We start from the raw sequence: 21538 nt of genomic DNA, 5'->3' as shown, positions 1-21538 counted from the left end.
GGTTCTCTAGAGGTGGTGTTCATCAGAATGTGCCGTGCCTTCGACTCTCAGAACAACACCGTGTACTTTGACGGGAAGTACGCCAGCCCTGATGTCTTCAAATCCTTAGGTAAGGACCTCTCATCAAGCCACCTTCCTGGATTTTCTGTCAGGGCTCTAGGGAAAGATGTGGGTTAGGTGAGGACTTTGAGCAAATGAAATGAAAACTGGTTATCTGGACCAAAATGAAGATTTCATACTTGTTTTACTTTTATAGAAAAGTCACATACCTCAAGTGTTTTTTGTGTATATTCCATGTAAAGGTCTAGATTTCATTTCATTCCACTGGTAACAGGTGATTTATATTCTCTGCCCTTCCACTTCCTCTTCTAGATTTTAAGAGAGCGCATTAAAAGGGAATATACCATTCAGTAATTAACAGTATGATTGGGTACATAAAAGCAAGCAAGGAACTTAAAGTCTGCCGTGCCCAACCCCTCAAATACCATTTAATGAGAGGGAAATGCAAATATCAAGGAAGGAAAGTAGAGCTAAGTGAAACTAAAACATACACTTCATAAATTATTTTGAATTCCTGTAATTTAAATAAAGGTAGAATACAGTCATAAAAAACAATGAGAAGGTATCCAGATCGTGTTAAATGATCTTTTCTGGAGTTGCCTGAGCGAAACTCAGTGTGGGTTAAGTGCAGGATGGCCCACTGCCATTTAAGCATTTCCACTTACAAGGAGGCCACTCTGAATGAGCAGCCACCAGACTTCACCAGTCTGGGAGGGGCTGTATCGTTCGTTGTTTTAGCGGACTTTCAGATCTCGTTTTCAGTTCAGTGAACAGTCACGGTAGTTTCCCCACCTGTATACGTCATTTGTTAGCATTTTAAGGTAACACAAGAATGAATTTAACATTTCAATTAGATTGTTGCCACAGACCACTGAATAGCTGGGCCCTGGGGTCGCTCGGCCTGGCTGTGCGTCTCGGCTGCACTTTCTACCTGTGTGACCTCAGATACACGACTTGTCCCTGCCAGGTGTCGGCTTCCTCTCCTACAAAACGGGGGTGATGATAACACCAGTACCATACCTCCTTCACAGGGCCATCCTGAAACAGTAAAAAACCCAAAGAAACTTCTTAGAATGCGTGACATAGTAGGCACACAGCAAACGTCAGTTACCCTTGTCGATGACGATGGTGACGATGGCGAGTCGTGAGGACCAGGTTGACTAAACCCATTTTTATTTTACGATTTCAGACTGCTTTTTCTCCTGTACAATTAGTATCCCCTCTGATCTTCAGTTACTGGATCTTTCTTCACCTGCATCCACGTTTTTCTCCTAGTTAAACAAAATCCTGAACTGTCTTTATTTTACTTTTGTACAGGTTGTGAAGACTTTATTAGCTTTGTGTTTGAATTTGGAAAGAGCTTATGTTCTATGCACCTGACCGAAGATGAAATTGCATTATTTTCTGCATTTGTCCTGATGTCAGCAGGTAAGATGAAAAAAAAGAAATTAAATGGTTTTTAATTTTTCCATGTAAAGTTTTACAAGGGACATAACTCTTACTGGTTTAAAATATTTGAGGGGCTCTCAGAAGCAGCTGCCATTTCTGTAAAATCTAAAGTTTTTCAAAGAACACCCTACCCACTCACATCAACTTGTTAGACCTCATGCCTCTTAGATAAAATTGTAAGAAGTCAAAATTGAATAAAACCCAGGCCAGAGTTCACCTCCAGACAGCAAGAGAAATCATAGAGTAGGGCTGTCCTCTTAACTCCATCTCCAAGATAACGTGACTTTTTTTGTTTTGTTTGTAAGACCTCTACCTTTTCTTAAGTCTATCTAGTTGCTGTCCATGGGTTTTCAATCAGCGCTGCTTCTTAGGGACAGTCACTTTTGCAAATTAACTGTTTTCTATTTGGAAATCTTACACACACAGGCTTTATCCTAAATTAGGCACCCTTAAGTCATTGGGAGCTCTACTGACGATTTTAGTTGCCCAGGATGATAAGGCAATTTTCATATTTTCCGAAAAGCCTGGCAGGATTGATGTATTTCACCCGGAAATACAGTTATGGGGAAGGCTTGAGGGGACAAGGTGGTTTCATTCGCACTTGTATGAGGATGGCCTTAAATTCAGATGGTTATGCTTTGGAAAGGGTGGATCCTCCCCTTCTTTTGAGCATCAGTAAAAATGCAAAGGCTTAGCACCGCATTTTATAATTGTCATGGATCCCTGTTCCATTCCTTCAGTGGAATTCTTCAGCAAAATCTGGAAGACTGGGGCAGCTGGCCTGAGAGTCTCTAAATATGCATCTCAGCGTAATCACCTGTACCTAGGAGGCCAGAGGACTGGGTGGTCTAACGTGGTGTTCGAGCAGCGATGCTAAAGCATGTCATTTTTCATGTTCAGATCGCTCATGGCTGCAGGAAAAAGTAAAAATTGAAAAACTGCAACAGAAAATTCAGCTAGCTCTTCAACACGTCCTACAGAAGAATCACCGAGAGGACGGAATACTAACAAAGGTAAGAGCTGAAGGGCTCCAGTTGGCATGGCCTGAATTGTCATGCTGCTAGCTGCCCTTTTAAATCATAATCCCCAAAAGTATCAGTGCACCACAGGCTACTACAGAGATGGAAATCTCCATTTCAAGATTCTGTTAGGCCAAAACCCATTACTGAGGTTAACTTCTGTTTATTATCACTCGTCACATCAGGCCCTACATGAACAGGGCAATGGTAGATAAAAAGGGTTTTTTAAAGCATTAATGCATTCAAGAAATCCTCCTGTTCCATCAAAGGTGCACATAAAGCAGAGTCAAGGTTCTTCCTTGATATAGGTTAGAAAAAGGATCTTTGAATTTAGACGAGTTATAAAAGAGTAAAAGAGCCAGGATAACCATGTATTTTCATATTAGTCCTCTTTCCATTAAATTCAGTAGTCAATGATAAATAACTTTTGTGTTTTATCAATTTATTGTTGCTGTCCTGTGTTCCCAGCATGAGGTTTCATTTTTGCTAGTTATCTTTTGCAATATAGTTAGGATGCCAATTTAAAATATGCTGATATCCTTCCATGTTAGTGCTCAGGATTTGGTTTGAGAAGAAGCCCTACTGTTTCTTATGGATGATTTGAACAGTATTGGGTTTTGTGTTCCAGTTTCCTTTTCTCCTGGGAGGGCAGAAACTGATGGTCAGCTGCTTTCTTTCTGATTTTGTATCTGTTAATGTCAGGGATTGGTACCGGAATAGGAAATGCAAGGGGGGGATCCCTCTGGAACTTCACCCGTCTTCTTGCCCAAAAGTAAAATTATTTACTTACAGAGAGCACCTAAGAGGATCTGGTAAAAGACGTTTCCTAGAGAGGTCTATCCTGGGCTGCGGCCATAAGCATTCTTTGTACAGTGCTTTAGACTTGAAGGGCACTTTTGCACATCACTGTGTTACCCTCAGCTGGTAAATGGTCAGTGCAGGGACTTCCATCCGGGCCTTCTGACTCTTTTCTCAGACCCAGAATGGCTGTGTTACAACAAAAGTTCTTTATCTAGAGGACAGTTGCTGCCCTTAGAACTGACCGGTACTAGTTCTGCCTAGTATGTGCAGGGGACACCCTGGACGCTGGCTGAGCACCCTCATACCCAGGCCTTGTGTGTGCCGTCTCCATCACCAGGCCTCTTCCACAGTGGGAGAGGGAAGGGTTCGGGGTGGCAGAGCAGAGAGCGCCATGGAAGAGCAGGTGGTGAGAGAGAGCCTTGAGCTTTTATCTGGACCCTGCCACGAAAAAGCAGGGCCAACTTCTATTTCCCGTCACCATTTCAGGTTAAATGACTCATCTTCAGACTAGCATTCAGTGTTTTCCTAGCCTTCTGTGACACAACTGTGTCATCACTGCATTTTACCAGCTCTCTCTGCAAGGTGTGGTTTCTTCAAGCGTTCTTCAGCTGTCATAAAGTGTTGTAAAGATCAAGCAGACTCCGTGACTTTTCCCTCACGTGCCTGTCCCCTCCTGACTTTCTGTCCTTTCTCCACTTACAGTTAATATGCAAGGTGTCTACGTTAAGAGCCTTATGTGGACGACACACAGAAAAGCTAATGGCATTTAAAGCAATATACCCAGACATTGTGCGACTTCATTTTCCTCCATTATACAAGGAGTTGTTCACTTCAGAGTTTGAGCCAGCAATGCAAATTGATGGGTAAATGTATCACCCAAGCACTTCTAGAATGTCTGAAGTACAAACATGAAAAAGAAAAGAAAACAAAAATTAACCAAGACACTTTCTATGGCCCTGCACAGCCCTGGAGCGCCAACACACTGCACATCTTTTGGTGATCGGGGTCAGGCAAAGGAGGGGAAACAATGAAAACAAATAAAAGTTGAACTTGTTTTTCTCATGCATATGATTTCCATTATGCCTACAGATATGGACCCTTTTTCTGTCTCAACTTCTTGAGTGCTGACCTGTTTACAACAGAAAGAGGGTACTAAGTCAGAGGATTCCTTTTCTTGTAGTTCACTGCCCACAGACTTTCTGCAGAGTCCTCAGTCTGTCAGTTCCAGCATGGCGCCCAGCGGTGGTCGGTGATGGTGGGCATGGCAGAGCTTGTGGCATTACTTTGCCATCTTTGTCTCATGAAGGAGGTCTTTGTTTTCTCACCGAATACTGCCAGTCAGCAGGGTGGCACGAAAAGGGTCCATAGCACTAGCAACAATAGCATTATAATATATTACAGGGTAAATGGGCATGAAGACTATATATAGCTAAAAGAGATATTGTTTATATATTGTTTTAATTAATATAAAATGTAGTTCCTGGTGTAGCTTCTCCTGTTGAATTGATAAGGCACTTTCATTTTGCACCTTTTTCTTTAAATTAAATGCTAGCGTGTTCACTGTCGTGTCGCATGTGCACCAGAAACACAAGTTTAACTGAGAAGGCTCGGAAGGTACGTCGGGAGGTATTTATGCTGCTGTTTACAAAATTACTTTGAAAAGACTGGCTGGTCATATCTAGAAATCAACATGTTGGACTTTTTTTTTTTTTTCCACATGTGAATTTGAAATCCGAAACAACTCTCCCTAAATTATATTTTGCTTTTTGGTAAGTTTAAGGACAGATGTGTTTATGCTTCATACAAAGCTGAATGATTGGTGCTGTGGATTTCAACCATCAGGCACATTTTTAAAATTTTTTTTAAAAGGCTTTTCAAAATGCCACCTTTGGGAGGCCCATTTTACACAATTCAGTAGTCATCTGGATTGAGTCCAAACTTGGAAATAAATCAGTAACCAGAATATTTACTGGAACCTAGCTTTTATTGTAAGATTCTATCTGTAGCAGGCACACACTCCCCACGTGAGGACATGTTGCATTCTTCCAATGCTGATGTTCTTGGTATAGCCTAGGAATCTTACGCATTTATCTCAGAGTGATCCGATTCTAGACTAGTCCCCACATGCCGCTATTCTAGAATATTGCTCTCCATATTTGGTGGACGACGGATAGGACAGTGAGGGAGGCATACAACGTTGAACCAGTTTCTCTTATTTAATATTAAATATTTTAAGCCTTTAAAGTGAAGTTGACGCTAGCTGCAAACATTTACTCTTGTATTTATCTTCACTAGAAAACTGTGGATTGTAATTTATTTAATTAAATATTTAGAAGCTTGTTTGGCTTTTGTGTTCAGGTGAGAAATACTGAGTTATTTCTGTTGAATGTCCTGTTCTTTTTTTAATTGTCCCCAGTGGGGAAGGGCAAAGGAACAGTGTAATGTACAAGGGCACATATTTTGAAAACAAGTGACCTTTGGGGGAATGTAGGCATTTAGATTTTCACACCCAGAATGGGATTCAAACTGCTGGCCTGACAGCAAAGACCACGTTTGTAAGGAAGAGAGAGTATCTTCCGTGGTGTGAAGGTGGGAGTTTACGAGAAGCGCATACATTCAGAGCCTCCTCTGCCACTAGGGACCCCCGGAATCTTCCGCAGGAACCGCGGCGGCCCCTGCTGTCGAGCTGGACTACTAGGACCAGCTTCTCAGAGCACTTTACTCTGCTTTGCATCCCACTAATTTCCTGACTTGTTTCCTGAGGCACTGGGAGGAGAAGGAATTACACAGAAGTGTGTATGAAGCCTAAATAACATCCGCATTTTTTTTCAAAAGATAAGGGTTTAACGGTAAATAGAAGATGAGAGTAATATTTACTTAAATTTCTTACATATAAAATTTTATGTGAGTGTTTATATAGAGAGGTTAACTGTCAGCATATAGTATTTATATTTGGGCAAAAAGGGTTAAATCAAATTTTTATTTAAGTAAGCATAGTTCCTTTAAAGATTAATAGTATTTATACTCTGAAAAGAGTATCAAGCTTAGTTCAGTTATTTATTTGTCCATTATATTTTCTATTGTTTCTTCTTTGAGGGGAAATGGTGTTGGGTCTCTTGAGGTAGGGGTTTTGGTTTTTTTTTTTTTTTTTGTCACTCAGATTCACTAAATTTGGGGATGGTTTTATTAAAGTATAATAACTTCTTTTTAACCAAAGCTTTCTGAATATGACCAGCCTCAGGTGCTAGCGTATTAAAGAGCAACTAAACCTAATTCCAGTGTCCATTTGTGAATAAGAGCTAATTGAACTTCTCTAAGGGTGAAGAGAGAAAGTAATGTGGAACTTAAAAAGAAATTCTTTTCCCAGAAAGGATTTTGCATGGATGTAATGCAAAACAAAAACAAAAATGATGCTCTAATCTCATTAATAGCTATGACATGGTGACATTGCTTTTAGAGTAAACCAGGACAGAGTAACATGATGCTGCTTCTAGGTGTTCCTGAAAGAAAAGCAGGTGAACTTTCAGTGTAAAGTCCACCAACAGTGTAGGAACAGAATTGTAGAGACAGAGACGTGCTTGGAGAAACTGAGGGAACAACTATTACTTGGATCTAAGTTGGGATCTGAAGCTAAACAATAAATGCAGTTGAAAGAAATTCTGAGTCTAGAAAAGGATGTGAAAAGATTTGCATTTTTATTTTCTTCTTAAAAACCTGTGTGGTGATAACACAAAACACTAGGTGATACCAGAACAATTATTCTTGACAGTTTCTATAATCAAAGTCTCCTAAGCTTAAGTGTCCAATAGTCTTAAGGATTGGAACCACATTGTTCTCAACTTGGCTCCTCTAACATTTTTATATAATTTTTAAAGTAAGGTAAATAAGCTTTTGTACAAAGCATTGTACCACTGCTACAGTGGTGTCCAAACGATTATACCATATTGTGAAAAACCTGGCCTTGGTCATGGTAAAGTCAACAGTGCAGATGAAAGTGCTTTTTGGACAGTTTGCAAATTGTGTTAAAGTTTTGGATTTTTAAAAGTGTTCAGCACCCTAATTTGTGTTAAAGCTATGAGTTTTTAAAAGTCTTCAGCATCCTAATTCACCCTTCCTAACCTAAGACACTGCTTCTAAGTTTGGTTGTTCTTTATAGTGTGGATACCCAGATCTCTGTGAGCACACGGGAGTGGGCAGAGGGTCAGGCAAGAAAGGTGCGTGTGTATGTGTGTGTGTGTGCGCGTGTAAGGCCTGCGTGTGTATGATGTGCATGTGTCAGACCGCTTCTAGGCTACTAAGTGTCAATGGAAAAGAAAATGTATTCAAAATACTTAAATCAAAATTAGAAGATGGAGAAAAAAAAGATTTATTCTATACAAAGCCTTGTCTGGACCACTTTAGAGAGACTTCTATTTTTTTAACCCTTCTATAAATATTTGATGGCACTTGAAATATTCCTGCAATAAAATGTGATTTGTGTAAAGAAAAAAAAAACAGATTTTGTAATGTGAAACAATGAAAGAAAGTAATGTAATTTTCTAAAAAAAAAAATACAAACAAACAAACTTTGTATTATTTTCTTGATGGAATTTGTCTGTCTTTGGAAAACTTTTTATTTCATTGAATGTGCCATAGTAGGGATTTGTGTTTTTCGTTTTAGATGAAGGAATGGCTGTTTGTGTTCCGACATTCCAAAATGCAAAGCAACGTAGCGAGTCCTCGATGCAAAGGTCTGAGCGGTGTGTCAGCTTCTCACTGTTGCTCTTTTGCACATGTCCTTCATTCCTCTCCAGTGCAATATGTACATAGAGCACTTGCGGGTGTACCTTGAACCCTCAGGGAAAAATACATATTTGTACAGTGTTTTTTTTTTGTTTGTTTGTTTTTGTTTCTTTTCCTTTTGTTTTTGGCTAAGGAATGTCGATCGAATCACTTGTTATTGTCGAGGGGCAGCCAGATAATAATCCTAAAGCCACTGTTGCAAACATTGATTGTTTAAATCATATGTCCTTCCAGTGCTATTATTTTAAGACAATAATAATAATAAAAGTTATATTCTGACAGTCCTTTGTGCTGATTGATGAAAAAAAAAAGGGTAAATAAGCACCTTATGATTGACTTACTGTGAATGACAATCCATCTTGATATCAAGGATAGAAGCCCGATCATTTTGGAGTTGGGGTTAAGAGTCAGAAACAATGTGCTCAGGGATCTTCTAAAACTCTTAAAACAGGGTGGCCGGTACTACTGGGACAAATTATGTTACTATTAATGATGATGATGATGATGATATCCCTCCAAGGCGCAAATGAACTGTGTAGAACTGCACATGTGTGTAAACTTCACTGTTGTCTCATTTTGTTGAGTTCAAAACTTACTTGCCCTTCGGTTTCGTGGATTTAAGAACACTGAACAACTTGCAAAGCATTGCAAAGTTACAAAATGTGTTCAAAATATAAATGCGCCAACACAGACAAAGTGCACCCCTTACAGATCCTAGTTACCATTTCTCTAATATGTTTTAAACTGTTAAGGATAAAAAATGTTAAAACCAGTGATGAGACCTATCACTACAGTGAAATGGATAAAGAGGCAACATTTTAATGCCAGCAATTAACTACTGTTTTCCCTTTGTTCTCCACAAGTGAACCAAAAATCCCTTCATCTAGAACAGTTGTGACGCATCTGTAGTTTATAGATATCTGATGGGTGAGCAGGAGCTACTGTTTAAAGACAAATCAGACTGCACTGCACTTGTATGACAGCTACTTCATCCAGCTCTTAGAGTTACACATTGACATTTTTAAAATAACCTTTGTTTACTTATTCCCGTATATTACTTTACCTAAAGTCAGAGGAACTCGGTCTGATTGTTGGTTCTGATTCTTCCACCCCTGGATAGACTACATTCACTCTCTTTTCCTATTGTCTTATTACTGTTGAGAAGCATAAGGGGAAACTTTTCATGCCATGTGAGAACACGACAAAGATACTTTCACCTTTTGTTGACAAAGAATATGAAAAATGGCAGAAGCCTCTCCCCCCTTCTCACTGCTTCCATGTTTGCTCATAGACACACACACAGGTGGTTATTTCCAGTTAACGTTGATTGCCACTTCTAATAAAGTTATGATACAGAACCCCATGGAAGTGACTTTAGACTACAGCTCAGATTATGTGCCCAGAAAGGCAACTGCAACAATCAGTTCTTGATCTGTTGCTCATGTTGTGTAATACAGGTTTTCATTTTGTCCCTAAACACCAGTTATGAAAAGGTCCCAGCAGAGGCGATGAAAGAGGCCTTCCGGTTGCTGTTTATTTTTTAAGAGATGAGGTTGACTAGCAAAGTCTCCAAAAATAAGTGGTTTCACTTCCAGGTCTGTGTCCTTGTTTGTGTGTATGCGTGATCAGTTTTGTCAGGCTCTCGAAAAAATAGTCCAGAAGCCTGGCTTCATACCATGGAGCCACGTCAGGGAGGGGGCATCTCCATGTTCAACCACACCCTCAGAACTTAGAGCAATAAATACATTCAGTCATTTATTTCCTTATAAATGAATGACAGAATATTCACTCCAAATAGAAACCACCTTTTTTCCGTGATGCAACATAACATGGAGTGTTGTGTGAAGAAAGTGAATCTGAATGTTTTTAGATAGATACCTAGAGAACTCGTGTCTGCTGTTTACATTTACTGTGCTTTTGCCACTGAGCAGTACCACACTTTTGTCTTTGACCCTCTGGGAACGAATGAATGATAGTTTGCTGTTAGCTGTGATGTGCTGTACATGCCATCATGTTCTCTAAGAACAAACTTCTCTCCCATGTTCATGCCTAATTCCTTTCTCACTCATCGTTACTCTAATGTGGATGAATACTATTATCACTGAACAGATTGCATATGGAAATGCAGATCATTCTTGAGCAATACAGTGAATACGACTTCACAAAAAAAAATCTGTATGTACTGTACACATCTTCCTGAATCCAAAATTCTGTTATCCACAATGGTTTGAAATCTCATATATAACAGTGGTAAATGTTTAAACATTAGGACATTAGCTGGCTGCTTCTTTAAATGTACCTGTGTTGTCTGTCGCTCCTTTTGTGGAGATGTGTTTTTGTATTGGATGTTTGGGCCAATGGGAGGCTTCAAGCTACAACATATTTTCCCAGTTTAAATATATTTAACATATGACAAACCCCAGACAAGGCTTTTAATATGTATAAAGAACTGCAGTGTTAGGTGGTTTATTTGCAAACCGTTTTCAATATTGTCCATTTTTATGGCACCTTTAACAATATCTTGTTTCCAAAGTACAAAAAAATAGGTTAAATAATCTAGCCATAACTGAATGTCAAGCAATAAAACAAATGACTTTTGTGCATAGACTTAAAAAATACAAATTTTAGACATCTGCATGTAAATGCAATCTCTTGTTTACTGCTTTCTTCAACTTGAGCAATTGATTCCTTATTTACTATTAACTTAAGAACTTGTAATGGCCTGTTAACATTTTCTCTCTTACTCTTCGTTCGAATTTACCTTCATCCCTGCTTTCAAGTCATAATATTTAATGTTGTTCTGCACATCTCTATACAGTTAACTTTTTGGCTTTCATCTGTATAGATAAGAAAATGTTATATTATAAACAGCCTACTCAGTGCAAATATTTATCTGTTTATCAAATCCACAATATGCTGTATAATATCGGTTTTACTATATAATCTATTTTAGACATAGCTGTTTAGAACTAGAGTGTGCTATTTTTGTGTTTTTCTGATGTGTGGTGCTAGATAAGTTACTTTTGTGAACAAAAAAAAATTATCCCTTCTATTCCTAGACAATACCACCTTTGGGTCTTGTTAATTTCACTGAGTATAACTATATATTTGTATATATATACATATATACATATATATATATCTCTATATATATATATCTACCTGTGCCCAACTAGCAGCTGTATCAGAGTGCTGGATTTGGGACATGCTTTTCTCTTTAAAGACATACTGTCATATAAATTATTCTAGAGTGTATTTAATTAGGGTAAAATTACTTCCTTAGTATGGATATTTGACATCTATACAGTGAATCTTTATAAATATGGACATATGAAAATTTATTTGCATTGACTTTTATGTTTCCTGCAATTTGGCTTTATTCTGTATATCCTTAGCTGAAAAATAATTGGCCAGACCTTCAAGAAACATTCTCATTTAATGGAGTAATATGTTTTTCTCTTACTAAAGAATTATATAATTGGTACTTGACAGATTTGCATACTTAACTCTCCTATTCTAGAAAATAAGCAGTTCTATCAAATTTTCATGGTAGCTTGACAGCAGACTAGACCTTTCCCTGCCTGAGTCATGACAGTATGAAGACATCCATTGGAAGAACACGGGCTGTCTGGCAAATTTGACAAGGGATAGTCTGCTTTAACATCTCAACCAGTTCTGTGAACTGAATAAAACAGCTTCATTTCTAAAGTCATTTAATAATGAGCTTAAACACTTTCATTTATTTTCCCAAAATCTATTGGCATTGTCAAAAATCAGAGTATATCAAATATCTCACTAAGGATGTAGTTAGCCTTATTAAATATTGATTAGAATTGTTCTGTAATATTTCCGAATTTGTAAGATCTTTAGCAAAGATTTTTGAGCAATTTATAAATATAGAGCAAATGTTTCTGTTTACTGCACTTTTTGTAACTGAAAGTGATAAATTCTCAAGCCATGATTAGTGGCTCCCATGCACTGCATATATACTCACCATTTTAGACATTTTCCATTTTTATGGAAGAGTTCCTGTTACCCTAATTATAAATGCAATCGTGTGGTTAATGAAAGCTAATGCTAACAGTTAACTCTTTACAGTGAATTGGCTACCGTTTAGAGAGAAATTGCTAAACACAAATTGTGTCATTCCTTAACTGTCTCTCTTCGAAAAAGATTAAAACTTTTTTTTTAGGCACCACATAGCATCCTAAGTGCCCCCAGGGTAGAGAGTATACCTCTGTGCTTGCACAATGGCCAGCACATGTTGGCATCTGCTAATTATTAAATTACAAGTAGCCCCAATAAAACTTTTTCTGGGTTGTTTTGGAAAATTTAGGAAGTATAACAAGCCTTATGATTAGCATTTCCTTCTACAACCAAGAATAAAAATCCCATTTTAAAAGACCGCATGAAATGTTGATTCTAATTGTGTGTAGGTCTTGAGGATTAAGCACACAAATTTCACAAAACTCTGTGAGTAACAAACTCAGCCTTCTGTAAATATACATGCAAGTTTGGAAACAGTGATACTGTACCTATAAATATATGCTGTCTGTTTTGTGTACAGTATGTAAAAACTCCTTTTCTGCCACACTAAAACTGCAAGCCATTTACAAGAATCCTAAAAAAATAGTATTGAACTAAAACTTTGCTAATGATCTTTATTAGCAGATCATCCAACTTTTCACTTACATTGGGTTTTCTTTTCAGTTCACTCTTTACAGTAGTCTGCTTACTTCCAGCTGTTTATTTTATTAAGTCCTGAATTAAAAAAAATATTTTGATTCATTTTGTAAATACAAGCTGTAAAAAAGAGATTTAATGTTGTCTTTTAAATACTCCGATTTTCATTCTAATATGAATGTTGTTATATTGTACTTAGAAACTGTACCTTTAATATTACATTACCTTTATTAAAAGTGCATTGAACACATCAATTTTAGATGTGCTTTATGTACTGTTATCCTATAATAAAACTTCTGCTTCTAATGGAATACATGCCTGGTTTTTGTTTTCTTTGGTTATTGAGTGGCACTCGACATAACTTTCTAGCTTTATCTTGTCTCTAGTGAATGTTTTGGTGCTGAACCTTGATCATCAATGTGTGGTACACCAATCAGTACTGTGGGCATCACCCGCAATGGTGCTGGAAATGCAGAACCCAAACACCAACTCAGATCTACTAAATAAGAATCTCCGTTTTTATAAGATACAGGTAATCCGTGTACACATTAAAAGTTTGAGAAGCATTGGTCCATAGACTTTTCTTTCTGTCTGTCTTTTGGGGTAGAGGGTGGTACTCAGGATCAAACCCAAGTCCCTGCATATGCTACGCTAGCACTCTACCACTAAACTACACTGAGCTATGTCCCCAATCCTTACCATATGGTAATTTTTTTATTGAGTTTATTGGTACATTTTAGGTATACAGTACAGTTACATTCATTATTGGGATCTTGTACCTTTACATGACAGGTCTTGGTTCTCATTTTTCCCCCTTGTCCCTGCCCTCCATATGGTAATTTTTAAAAAATAATTCCCTTTTTCCCCAATGCTGGAGATTGAACCCAGGGTATCGTACATACTAGGCAAGCACTCTACCATGTAAACTACATTTCCAGCTTTTTTTTTTTTTAAGACAAAATGGATATTACAAAGATCAAGCTACCCTTTTGGTCAGAGAAAGCAAAACAAAAAGGTATGATGAGAGCCAGGGGTTTAGCTCAGTGATTCTGCAGCCTGCCTCCTAAGCACAAGGTCCCAAGTTCGATCCCTGGTACCAAAAAAAAACAAAGTATGATGATCTCCCAGTATGACTGGCAGGTGCTGTTGGAAATGCAAAGTTGAGGATTCTGAAGCTAATCCCTAGCTCAAAGGAGAAGGGTGTCACAGCCAATAAGCAGCAATACCTTCTTGATCCTGACTAGATGGCCCATTTTGTGATCTTTGTCTTAGAAATGGTTGCACTGGAATGGCAGAAATGTCACAGACTTTGAGAATATGACTTGAACTGCACTGTCACCGTCCACCCCACCCGGTTCTGGAGATTATTAGAGGTGACCCTACAGGCAACATAAGCTAAGTATCACGCCTCCTCAACCGTGCAACACCCTCATGGATTATTCTTAAAGTAACATCAAGCACATTTAAATCAAAATACTCAAGTCAGAATAAAAGCAGCTGAGTTAGCATTTTCCTCCACACATGTGACAATGCCTGAGGATCTCTTATGATCAGGAGACAGCTAATATTTGAAATGATCCCCAAAACTCACTGCATGTAGCAGACAACTTTTTTCTTTTCTCTCTCTCTCTCTCTCTCTCTTTTTTTTTTTTTTTTTCCGGTACCAGTGATCAAACTCAAGACCTTGCACTTGCAAGGCAGGCATGGTGCCACTCAGCTAACTACCTGGCCCTCAAACAACTCTTACTACTGCCTTTACAGAGACTGACCAAAATATATGGTGAACATTTGAATTTAATTGTTACAGTGAAAAACACTGCCAGTCATCCCCCTCATAATACTCCACCATTTCTAAGAAATGTGTTCCGTCATTCTGGCCACTTTCTGAAGTAGTTCTGGAAGATCTCTTTTGTGCCTTTAGGAGATGTGATTTTAAAAAAATACAGTGAATGCTGCTACCTGAGTGCCATCCAACAGAAAGGCCTGTAAAAGCATTACAGTGTGTCCCAGTCCACCTTAGCCACGAGAGCTAGCACTAGCACTGTGCAACCTCCCAAAATCAAAATGACAACGAAAGGTAAAAATTTTGAAATAGTTCAGGACACGGAGGCAGCCACACTAGCACAACTAGAGACTCTCCGGAAAGCTGACTTCTAGAACAGTTTCAGGAAGGGGCAAGAATGATGGGATAACTGTGTCCAAAACGAAGGGAAGTACGGGGGGTTAGTGGTAATGTGTCTTTCACTGTAACTTTTTAAAATTTGAACGTTCACTGTACTTTCTGATTGCACCTTGTATTTCCAACCACCTCAGAAAAGAGAAGTGAGATCATGCATGTAAAGTCTTTCTAGATCATCTAATTCTATGTAATTGTAATTATCTACTATTTCTAGTTATCTAAGGAAACAGTTAATGAGAACAATGGAACTTAGAATATGAAATCACCTCTGTGCCTCTGCCCAAATCCATCCCTGAACTTCTGCCGAGCATAATTACAGCATCTCTTCTGCCACTTGGACTAACTTACTCTGTGTGCAGGAAGGCACTGGAGTGGGAGTGTAAAAGAGTCTTCTCAGAATCTTTATCATGACCTCACAGGACAATCTGTAAGGTGCACAAGTGTCAGAGCGAGTGTACAAACTCCGGGAAAGAGAGCAAAAGTAGTTACCACAGACCAGCCGGGAGACCTGACCACAAGACTGCCTTAGTTGTCCAGTCATTACCAGAGTTTGCTCCTGAGGCAAGATCAGTCTGGCCTCTCCAAAGTGAGCATCGATTCTGCGCTTGGAGGAAATGGACAAGTGCTGAAGCCTTAGCTCTTCAGAACAGGCCACACTCACAGGGTGAGGGACACAGCTAGCTCCACACCTCGGCACCTTGCTCACAGGGTAAACAAGAAACCCAAGGTGGGGACAGCAGTGTTTAAAGCCATAGTCCAAGAGAAGCTGTTCGGTGTCAGCTAAGTCACCAGAGAAAGGAAGAAAGAACAGATGTCTCTATGCTTAAGTTCTGAGAAATTCAAAGCGAGGAGAGAACTTTTCTGGCATTTGCTGCAACATGGATGACTGTGGAAGAAACTTTATTTAAATGTGCATCTCACATAAGTAGCGGGCAGAACATTGGTCACCAGGGGCCGAGGGAGGGCAGCCATGGAAGGTGGGCACCAAAATGCAGTTAGAAAGATTCAGTTCTAAGGTATCGCTGCACACCCAGACGCCTACAGTTAACAAATGAAGTATGTTTGAAAATAGCCGCAAAGGAGGATTTTGAATGTTCCCAAAACAAAGAAATGATCAATCTTTCAGGTGATAGAAGTGCTAATTACCCTGGTTTGATCATTACACAGGTACGCCCGTGTAATGCCACACAGAATCCCTACCTATGCACAATTACTATGTGTCAAGTAGAAGTTAAAAGGGAAGCACAATTAATCAAAAGAACCATCCTGGATCCCAGAAGAATCACACTCATGGCCCCTGCTGCCCCTCTTCCCTGCCCCACCTTAACCGGCAGCCTAAACTTGGCAGTGGCAGACTCTTCAAGCGAGAAGGCTAACAGGAGAGCCAACCTTTCATGGTATCATCAGGAATGAACTCAAGAAAAACCCTACTCTTTTTTTCTTTAAGGTGGAAGAGGGGCCATACTGGGGACTGAACCCAGGACCCCTGCACTGAGCTACATCCCTACACCTTTTTTAATTTTCAGACAGGGGTCTTCTAATTCACTAAGTTGCCCAGGCTGGGCTTAGACTTTGAATCCTCCTGCCTCAGTGTCCCTGAGAAGTGGGATTACAGGTGCGCACCACCATGCTCAGCTGAAGAAGAATGACTTTTTTACTGTCATTTATCTCTGGTGCTGAAAAGAGTTAAACTGCTCTTTTTGCATTTAATTTGATTGTGGACTCTCCCCTACTTGAGAAGGGAAACACTGATTCCAGTAAAACAGAGTCAGCTCTCAGAATTCATTTTGTTATTTAGGTGCTTGATTGACTTTTTGAGCTGTATTTTAAATTCCAAGATGACCTCCCTTGTGAAGGAGAAATCGCTTTATCAATTGTTCCATGGTCGGAGGAAAAAATTAATTTGAATATTAGTTTCACCCTAAATTAACTCTGGCAACTATCTCCCAACAACCTTCACACCCAACACTTCTATAATTTTCTCCCTACCGTGCAGTGAAGCACACCTTTCTCTAAAAACAAATCCGAATGATTTTTTAAACTACTTAGTTTGGAATGACCCCCGCTACTGTCAGCCTCTCTGTGGGAGGTAGGTGCACCGTACAAAAGACAAGCACTCAGACGGAATTATTTCTGAGTCTTTTTTTTTCTTTCAGAGACCACGTAATATATAATACAAAATACATTTTACAAGATATCTTCGGATTAGAATTTGAACACTCCACTCATTCTATTCCAACATAGCATATCCTAAACTAGGACATTTTGTGGGATTCGGGATTAGCGCAAATGCAATGCCAAATCTTTCTTCTTAAAAATCCTCTGAACAAAAAATGGTACAATAATTTTGGGAAACAGTATGGTAATTTCTTTGTTTTTGGTTTTGCTTTTAGAGACATGGTCTCACTGTGTAGTTCAAGCTGGTCTTGCCTTAACTGTGTAGCCCAGGCTGGCCACAAACTTATGGCAATCTTCCTGCCTCAGCCTCCTTAGTTCTGGAATTACAGATGTGCAACACCACACCCAGCTTCAATGGAAATCTCTTAAAAACATAAACTGAAAATCAGCCATACAATTTAGTAATCCCACACCTAGATATCTGCTCAAGAAAAATAAAAACACAAAGTTCACACAGAGATTGTATGTCAATGCTCATAGCAACATTACTCATAATAGCCTAAATCAGAAACCATCCATCAAACACCAAAGAGGTAAACAGAGAGATATACATATATCAGAAAGGAATGTACTAATTTGTATGAACTACTAATATGTACCATGGATGAATGTTTTTAAATTATGCTAAAAATCCGGATTACGAGTACATATTGCATTGTTTCATTGTATTAAATGTTCAGAAAGGGCAACTCTATAAAGACAGAAAGTAAATTCACGCTTGCCAAGTGTAGAAGTGACTGACATGCTATTCTGGGTAGTAATGATGGCTGAAAACTCTGTATTACTGAAAGTCTCTTAATGGTACAACTACAATGGATCAATTACAGTACGTAGATTACATCTCATTAAATCTGTTTAACTACACACAGACACAAATACTTCCCCAAAACCCAAACAATAAAGTCTAAAAATCTCCACAGTAGTATGGAGACCATCTCTGTCCACCGCTGTAGTCCGATGGCCTTCTTTCACCCACACAACAGTGCAGTACTTTTTCCTCTTCCCCACAGCACGCAGCGCCGTTTCACACCCAAAAACCCACATCTCCACCAAGTGAGTGCTGACTCATCCTCATACCCTGGGCAGGAAGGAGCAAGATGGCTGAGCAGGGGCATCCAGTGCTCACCACAAAGGAGGAGCCAAGCAGCAGGTATGGAGCTGCGCTGAGGTGACTTCAGCCGGGTATCGGCTGAAGAGAACCTTGTCAGATCCAGGCACCTCGGACAGCACGGTGAGAGAGACAAAGTCTCCCAGGGTCACAGGAGGTCCCCAAAGCAGAGATGGGGAACAACTCACCCCATCCATTGGGATAAGTTATAGGTTCTCTGACTTGCATCACACACACACACACACACACACACACACACAAAAGAACTTTCAAGATGCATCAGAGGGGGCACGAAGAGGTTTATTAAGCAGATTTTTCCAAGCACATACTCAAAGGGAACAGAGTGTGCGCCCTTAAGATAGGTGCCTCATGCCAGTGGCAAGGGGTTAGAGAGATTTGAGGTGTCCAGGATGGGCCATGAGGATACATGTTCCCAGTGTCTGTCACGCCACCCATGTAGTGAGCTGTCAGACTGGAAATCACTTACCCAGGTCTGAAGCTGAAATGTGGGCCCTGCTTAACACTGTGCTTCCTGAGGACAGCAGTCATGGGGAAAAGCGTAGGCCCAGAGCCCAGTTCACAGCTCAGTGTTCTTAAGACCCTGAGGAATTTTTTTAAATGAATTTCATAGAAAGGAAAATGGCTTAAATAACTAGTGTTTTGAAGCTTCAGTTTTTCCTAAAAGTATGATTTTAAAATCATGATTTCATGGTTTTTCTTCTCTCCATTCTACTGTATCTTGTTTTTTGGGTTCCTGCACTGCTGCAGCCACCCGAGTGGGTCTGTCCTTTGCAGAGGTGAAAGCAGAGTCCCAGCAGCTCTGTCTGTGCACTCCAGCAATCGCAGCTCCCGTGGAGTTTCACCGCCCTCCAGACTTGCCATTAACTACGTCAGGACCCGAGGTCTGCACTTTGGGAAAGGCCCTCATGGCAGCCCCCAGCAAACCCCCAGGCTGCTGTAGCTAAGAGCCATCTCGAGAAGAAACCTACTGTCTGCAATCAGACTGCTCTAGGGTCAGAAATCTCTGCATGTCCCCATCTCTGAGACCCACAGACATTCCATGCCCTGGGCTCAGTGGCAGCTGCCTATCCTGGGTATGACACAAACTCAACGAGAGCGCTGCTCCGTAATGGGGCTCTCAGCAATGGTGCAGCCACGCAAGGGATGCAAAGTGCACTGCCTCTACCAACGAGGGGTTCCGAACCTGCCCTGAGGCCAGGGTATGGCAGATCATGTGCACAATCACGCTGGCCTCACGGACGGAGGCGATTAGCCATGCAGTGCCCGCCACAGCTGCCCGGCACCACACTCGGGATTCTGTGGTTCCACTGCTGTCTACCACGAGACATGCTGGGGCAGTCTTGAACAAGGCCAGGGCTCTGGCTGTGCCCTCTGGGCGCAGACAGCTGAAGGAGGTCCCAAGAAGAGGGTGTGCACTGTGCCTGCTGCACTCCCACTCATTTCCTCCCGCAGACCTCTGTTCAGAGCAATCCTGTCGGGCTCCAGGTGGGACCTCCTGCTGCTCCAGCTCTAATGGGAACCACAGCTCAAAGAATAAGTGGCCTACTGAGCGTGGTGACGACTGTAATCCCAGCACTCAGGAGGCTGAGGCAGGAGGATCGCTGTCTTCGAGACCAGCCTGGGCTACACAGTGAGTTCCAGGGCAGTCTCACTACATAGAGAGACCCTGTCTCAAAACAACCAAAATAAAAGAAGAGTAAGTGGCCAGGTACCGACCATCACTCCATGCCCAGATGTGCACAGCTAGAAGAGGTCCACGGCCCCACGCCGGAGCAGGAGCTGCCACAGCAGCAGTGAAGAAAAACATGGCAACTCCTGCTGCCACCTCACTGTGTGGCTCCCACTGCTGTTTGCCCCTGTACCTTGTCTCATCACCCACATCTGACAAGACTGGGTATGAGTGCCATGGGCAGGAGGGGAGCAGAGATTCCTGCCCTCCTCTCTCCCCATGAAGCACTTGGTCCCACTACTGTCTCATCTGATGACAAAGGCTGAGGCCCCTTCCCACTACTATAGCCAGCTCCTGAGACCCGTACATGTAACAGAGCCAGCAGCCACAGTGCCTGATGTTGCACCATCGTGCAACAGGGGCAATGACTCCAACGGCAGGCGGACACACACAGTATGTACCCCACACTGCTGACCACACCACACTTGCTGGAACTGCTAGTGTCAACTCACTCTTGTGCATCCCAGAGAGGGTGTGTCTCTCCAGCCGCACCCAAACTCATTACACACAGCCAAAGAAGCTAACGGAGACTGCACTACGGTGCCTGGCAGGAAATAAACTCAACATTGCATAACAAACCAGTTCACCAAGACACATCTACAGAGGAAAGCCACTTAGTAAGAAGGCGATCTCATAAAGATAGAGATATCTATCCCACCAGACACACAAACTGCAAAGTAGGAACACAAGAAATATGAAAAAAACAAGTTAATATAACACCTTGAAAAGATAAAGGCCCTCTAATAACAGAATTCGAAGATATCAAAATAGTTTAAATACCTGATAAAGAATTTAAAATCTAATGAGATTCAAGAGAACATGGAAAAGCGATTAAATGAAATTAGGAAGATAAGGCAGGATATGAATGAGAAATTCAGCCAAGAGAGATTCTGGAAAAGAATTAAACAGAAAGCTGGAAATGAAGAGCTCAAAAAGTCAAATAAAAAATTCAGTTGAAGGCCTCAACAAAAGACCATGTGGAGCAGAAGAACGATCAGAGCATGATGACGTGTCTTTTGAAATAACATGTTCACATAGGAAAAAAATAAGAAAGAAGAAAACATTTGAGATCTTTGGGACACCATTAAAAGAGCAAACACTGACATCAGTAACATATCTGAAGGGGAATAAATAAAGGTTAAAGGCATAGAAAACCTATTCAATGAAATACAGTGGTACTGTGCCTCAGTTTATGAACTTAATTTGTGTTAGGATTTGGGGGATATGGCTGCATTTGTGTTTGTGTGGGGAAGATGGCCACAGTTGTGTTCGTCACCCAGTGTGGCATTTACAAACAGCAGCAAAATTCTGCTGAGCACTTTTGTTAAGCATTCGTGAACCAAGGCATTACTGTAATAGCAGAAAACTTACCTAATCTTGAGAAAGACATGTACATTCAGGTACAGAAGGCTTAAAGAATCCCAAACACAGGGCTGGGAATTTAGCTCAGTGGTTCTGCTGCCTGCCTCGCAAGCACAAGGTCCTAAATTTGATCCCTACTACCAAAAAAAAAAAAAAAAAAAAAAAAA

General features: G+C 40.4%; 1 protein-coding gene across 4 annotated transcripts in view; it reads left to right on the top strand.

Annotated features, from left to right (window-relative positions):
- Positions 1-6967, top strand: part of Rora (RAR related orphan receptor A) — a 165645-nt gene extending 158678 nt beyond the window's left edge. For all 4 annotated transcript variants that reach the window (XM_010641230.2, XM_010641228.1, XM_010641227.3 and 1 more), the window contains exons 7-10: positions 2-109; positions 1378-1488; positions 2410-2522; positions 4032-6967. In XM_010641230.2, coding sequence (XP_010639532.1) covers positions 2-109; positions 1378-1488; positions 2410-2522; positions 4032-4196 — 497 coding nt within the window. In that variant the 3' untranslated portion in view covers positions 4197-6967. The remainder of the gene's footprint in view (position 1; positions 110-1377; positions 1489-2409; positions 2523-4031) is intronic.
- The last annotated feature ends 14571 nt before the right edge of the window (positions 6968-21538 follow it).

The sequence above is a fragment of the Fukomys damarensis genome, unplaced genomic scaffold, assembly GCF_012274545.1.
Source record: "Fukomys damarensis isolate Sample0158 unplaced genomic scaffold, DMR_v1.0_HiC HiC_scaffold_25, whole genome shotgun sequence".
NCBI classification, from domain to species: Eukaryota; Metazoa; Chordata; class Mammalia; order Rodentia; family Bathyergidae; genus Fukomys; species Fukomys damarensis.
Note: the sequence above shows the minus strand (reverse complement) of the source record. Positions and strands in the feature narration are given on the sequence as shown.